At 44.4% G+C, this 5,760-nt stretch overlaps 1 protein-coding gene across 1 annotated transcript; it reads left to right on the top strand.

Annotated features, from left to right (window-relative positions):
• The first annotated feature begins 1,131 nt into the window (after window positions 1-1,131).
• LOC149945958 (uncharacterized) lies at window positions 1,132-1,980 on the top strand. Its single transcript, XM_090170675.1, has one exon. The coding sequence runs from the start codon at window positions 1,132-1,134 to the stop codon at window positions 1,978-1,980; it is 849 nt and encodes a 282-aa protein (XP_090026801.1).
• Window positions 1,981-5,760: the final 3,780 nt, after the last annotated feature.

Here is a 5,760-nt window from a genome sequence, read left to right as displayed (position 1 = left end):
CGTCGTGTCGAACCAGTGTCAACCTTCGAATATGGTCCGGTGCAGACCGCACAGCAGATCTATCAGTAGACGCCCTAATTCTCAAACGAGTTACTGGCTACTTGCCCCAAGCTCCATGTGACTATGGCAAGTGGACACACCTCAAGGGCCTACCATTGGCTGATGATAACTTTCATGTACCAGGTGAAGTGTATATTTTACTTGGCGCAGATATCTACATAGAACTAGTTGAAGGTGGAATCATCAAAGGACCACCAGGTACTCCAGGGGCCGTTAACACCATCTTCGGCTGGGCCATTACAGGACCCCAAAACTCCTATGACAATAACTGCTTAAGTATGCAAGTGCAACACTGTTCAATCGAAACGCAAGTTCGACGATTTTGGGAGTTAGAAGAGATTGTACCAGCAAACAAACTCTCTGCGACAGAAGTTGAGTGTGAAAAGCTATTTAAAGAAACTCATACGAGGCAGGACTCTGGCAGCTATGTCGTACGATTACCATTTAAAACAAATCCAGACTTGCTGGGGGATTCGAGAAAAGCGGCAGTACGTCGATTTAGTTGTTTAGAAAGGCAATTGGTGGAAAGACGCTGCAAGACGCGATAAATATCACAATTTCATGATCGAATATCTCGAACTCAAACAAATGGAACGTGTACCGTCTGACCAAGTACATCATAAAGGAACAGGTACATTCTACCTGCCACATAATTCTGTACTGAGTGAAACCAGCACTACCACGCGTTTGCGAACTGTTTTCGACGTGTCGACAAAATCTACCTCAGGTTTTTCACTAAATGACATTCTCCTGGTTGGACCTAAGCTCCAAGATGATCTCGTAAACCAACTAATACGATTTCGTTTCCACACCTTCGTGATGGTTGCCGACCTAGAAAAAATGTTTTGACAAATCTTGATACACCCCGAAGATATCGATTTTCAACGAATCGTTTGGAGACCAAATAAAGAGGTACCCATTGAAGACTACCGCCTGCTTACTGTGACATATGGTACAGCATCAGCACCATACCTTGCAGTTAAGGTACTCAAACAACTAGCACACGACGAAAAGGAAAACTTTCCGTTGGCTTCATCGGTACTCGCCAACGACTTCTACGTAGACGATCTTATGTCAAAACTATTACACATTCAAACAGAGCTGATGAACTTAACAAAAAAAGGAGGGTTTGAGCTCAGAAAGTGGGCCGCAAACAACCCTGTTCTCTTAGAGTCGATACCTTCCGAGTTGAGAGAAATTCAAAGTCCTCTTCGAATCGATAATGATGAAGCAATCAAAACATTGGGACTCTATTGGCAACGAGCCGCAGATCAATTCATATTCAAGGTAACACTACCCAACTCTCTAAGTATTGTGACGAAGAGAACAATTCTATCAGACACGGCAAAGGTGTTTCACCCACTAGGAATTTTAGCGCCTATTGTCGTAGTCGCAAAAATTCTCGTACAGCAACTCTGGTCGAGTAAACTGGATTGGGATGAACCCGTATCATCCAGTCTGGAAAGCAAATGGACATCATTTCGGGAGGAATTACTAGATATTCAACATATCACCGTTGAGCGTCACGTATCACAACCAGACAGTCAAGAATTCAGTCTTCATGGGTTTTGTGATGCGTCGGAACAAGCATATGCAGCAGCTGTTTACCTCAAAAGCAGAAATAGCGATGGCAATTCACAAGTGCAACTCATTGCAGCTAAAACCAGAGTCGCTCCATTCAAGTCAGAATCAGTTCCCAGACTGGAATTGTGTGGAGCCGTCCTATTGACTAAACTCATAAAGTTAGTTGTCGAATCCCTAAAAGTAGAAATCGAAGACATACTTGGGTGGACAGACTCCACAATAGTCCTGTCGTGGTTAGCATCACCATCTCAAAGATGGAAAACCTTTGTAGCCAACAGGGTTTCTGAGATTCACCAGACGCTGCCAGGAATCAGATGGCATCACGTACCGGGATAATTCAACCCATGTCACTGCGCTTCAAGAGGACTATCCGTTGCAAAGCTACGCAATCACAAACTGTGGTGGCAAGGACCCAAACTTCTGTGTCAACGTTCACCGACGGAAAATCATTCCTTCGATGACGAGCCCGAGGAGTGTCTAGTGGAGGAAAAGAGTATTAAGTCCATGGTAGCTCTTTTTCACCTTGACAGTTCTCTACTCGAAGCATATTCATCGTTGAGAACACTACTCCATGTAACCGGTACATGTTACGTTTTATACATAATGCACGAACTTCAGTTCAACGAAATAAGAACCCAAACACACCAGATAGTAGAAGACGTGGAACTTTATTGAGAGAGGAACTGGCAAAGGCAATGGGTCATTTGATAAAGGTAGTCCAACTGGACAAATACCACGATGAGATTCAGAGAGTTCAAGAAAATAAACAACTAAAAAGCAAAAGCCAAATTCTATCGTTAACTCCTTTCTTAGATAACGAAGGTATCCTTCGTGTCGGTGGTCGATTACGCCACGCCAAGCTACCAGAAAATCAAACTCATCCAATCATTTTACCTAGGAAGAGCCATTTAACAGACCTCATAATAAGACATGAACACGAAAGGAATTTTCATGGAGGTTCTCAATTGCTTATGGCGCTACTGCAGAAAACATATTGGATTGGTGGCCTCAGAGATGCTATTCGCTTTCACATTCGTAGATGCGCCCGCTGCGTGCGCCAACAAGCATTAACGGCAAAGCAATTAATGGCCGATGGTGTGGTGTCGATTACGCTGGGCCGTTTCTCATGCGAGTCATCAAGGGAAGAGAGCACAAGATGTTTAAGGCATACATGGCTCTCTTTTAATGTTTTTCAACGCGCGCAATCCATTTGGAGCTAGTCAGTGACATGACTATGGAAGCTTTCTTGGCGGCGCTGAAGCGATTTGTCTCTCGGCGCGGAAAACCAGCAGATATATTTAGCGATTGTGGCACTAACTTCTTAGGCGCCCACAGGGAAATGAAATAGTTTATAAAATTCATGTGTGCCACAACCAACAAGGACCAAGTGTATCAATGGTGTGCCGACGAAGGAATACAGTGGCATTTTAACCAACCATCCGCACCGCATTTTGGGGGGGTTATGGGAGGCGGGCGTTAAATCAATAAAATTCCACCTAAAGAGAGTAGTAGGGGTCAAGAATTTAACATTTGAAGAAATGCAGATATTGCTCTGTCAGATAGAGGCTTGTTTGAATTCTCGACCGTTAACTCCCCTAAGCGCGGACCCAACAAGTCTAGAAGCTCTCACACCAGAACACTTTCTGATAGGAGATGCACTTACATCCATTCCAGAACCAGATCTCACAACAATACAAACCAATAGACTCACAAAGTGGCAAGTCAGCCAGCAAAATCCTTCAACACTTCTGGAAAGATGGAGTAGTGAATATCTGACACGCCTACAACAGCGTCCAAAGTGGGTGACCCCTAAGCCTAGTCTGAAAGTTGGGGATCTAGTCATCATAAAAGAGCCAGATATACCTCCAACTAAATGGAAAATGGGACGCATTCAAACTCTCCATCCAGGAGCTGATGATTGTGTTCGGGTCGTAACGGTAAAAACCGTTGACAAGGAACTTACAAGATACATTACAAAACTTTGCCCTTTACCAATGTAGTAATGTTCATTCATGCCATACCAGTTTTTATAGAATTTCATTGTGTTAAACCGTTGAAAAAGTATTTCAAGGCGGGCGGGATGTTCCGTCAAATAATTATTCCCCTGCCTTTGAAATCAACACCCTGTACTACAGCGTTAGAAAACGAACACATTCACGAGAACCTTGAACCCAATATTCCTTCCCCAAAAATGAGAAAGAAAAGTAGACTCTCACGTGGGAGAGGAGCCTTCACCCGGACAAAAATGTTTTTATTTTGAGAGAGACAAGGTGTTTTTTAGTCAGTTTTTCGGAATGTAGTGGGCTGAACACAGCCATTGTTTATTGATCGTATTTTGTCTAGAATATATTAAATAAAATGATAAAGTTAGTTTTAATCAATTGAGGTGAATTATTTCGCATTCGCATAAGATGAGCGGTACGGGTAGCGAGGGTGGTCAGCATTTTCAGAATTTTCGTGTCGGTGGAGCCAGAGGCCAGGGATGGTAGGAGAGAGCTAATGGTGCAGAGTTTGTCCAAAAAATCGGACGCTCAGTGAAGACGGCGCGAGGTGAGCCGCCGAATTCGCTTAGTAAGGCGTTCTTCCATTGATCCCATGTGGTGCATGGCTCAGCGGCGAGACTGCGAATTCGAGCTGTATACCTTGGGAGAGCAGTACCGATGAAAACGGACTGGAGAAGAGCCAGGCGATCGGCGTCGGATTTCCCGTGGATTTTGGCTTCGAAGATGGTGCATCTTGGTTGGTCGGATCGAATTTCGGTATGTTGTTATGGAGATTTAAAGCAGCAAGGGCGGTCGATATCCGCGGCGAAGGCCATAGTTGGAGACGGAAGACGGTGCCCTCGAAGTGGCTCGACGAGCCCGTTAAATTCAGGTGGTATTTTCCGTGTGCGGAGAGGGTCGGTGGCCGCCGGATAGGCGGAGCCGTGCGAAGGTCGAGGAAGTGGAGCTTGGAAGTCAGGCGACGGCAATGAAAGTTGCGTAGCCGCCACTGAAGATAGATCGGCAAAATAAAAACGCGGGAAACGAGACCGGCGCCTCCACCACTTTGTCACGTGTAGGAATAAGGAGACGTGGTTTCAATTCCAAAGGAAATTTTATTTACACTAAATTATATACAGATATTTACAAAGATACTAAAAACTCTCGAATCAATGTTGGCGATGGGACGGGACGTAGAGTAGGAAGCGGCGGGAGACTTCGGCGTCTTCGCTAACTCTCGTGAAGCGGGACTTTTCCGTCTTAAGATCCTACTAAGGCTGTCTCCGGAGAGGGAACCCTGTCAAGTCCTTTGGGTCGCCCCATTTTATACCAGCGCCCCGTCTTTGTTCTATTGTTGGGGCTGCCGCTGGCGTTTCCCACCTGGTGGCGTTTTAAGGCGCTTGCGCTTTACCAATTCAGGTTTTATGGCGCGCGTTTCAAATAGCTTGCGCGACAATACTAAAAAATTGTTTTGATCTATGGAATTATGACAATTTCACTAGGCGCGATTCCAGATGGCCCACCATAACTAAAAATTATATTCCTTGTATGGAGGCTATACCTATCTAATTTTTAAAATAATACTGAATATTCGGCACTTATTAATATCACAATGCTTATTGCAGACTTATTTTATGAAGATATATCTGGATATACACTGGCCAGTGAAATGAATGTCCGCGTGTTCCTCTCGTTCCATCTATTTTCGGTAAATTTTTTTAGTTTATCATTCTTTTGGGCCACTCTATTATTGTTTTTCAGTTATCGGAGGTCTTCGGCTTCCTTTTAATGTACAGTTTGTGATCTTTGGTCCATTCGTTGTTTAATTCTATTGCATTTAATGTCGTTGTTTTTCACCGTATGGTTAAGCCTTAGCCACTTTAAGTAATAAACTTTTTGGTGCAGACGGTCACGCGAATTAAACCTTTTTCCGTTTCGTCGTCTGGACTTGACTAACTCTTCGGTTGCCTCCTTTATCCAAGCCCACCAGGCTTGATCAAACCAAACAAGCCACCCCAGTGGGCCCGCAAGTTGCTCAGGACCCGGCGGGCGTCTCCACCTAATCCAAAACACTCTACTGTTACATTGACTGTGCTAAATCGAGGGTCGGTGAGACTGACGGTAAGATGGTTGA

Source organism: Leiobunum rupestre, chromosome 4 (genome assembly GCF_980474605.1).
Source record: "Leiobunum rupestre chromosome 4, qqLeiRupe1.1.hap1, whole genome shotgun sequence".
NCBI lineage: Eukaryota > Metazoa > Arthropoda > Arachnida > Opiliones > Sclerosomatidae > Leiobunum > Leiobunum rupestre.
This window is presented reverse-complemented; position numbering and strand designations above follow the sequence as displayed.

What these genes read in the sequence shown, in the direction of transcription:
- LOC149945958 (XM_090170675.1), top strand. Translation starts at nt 1,132, where the DNA reads ATGTCAAAACTATTACACATTCAAACAGAGCTGATGAACTTAACAAAA.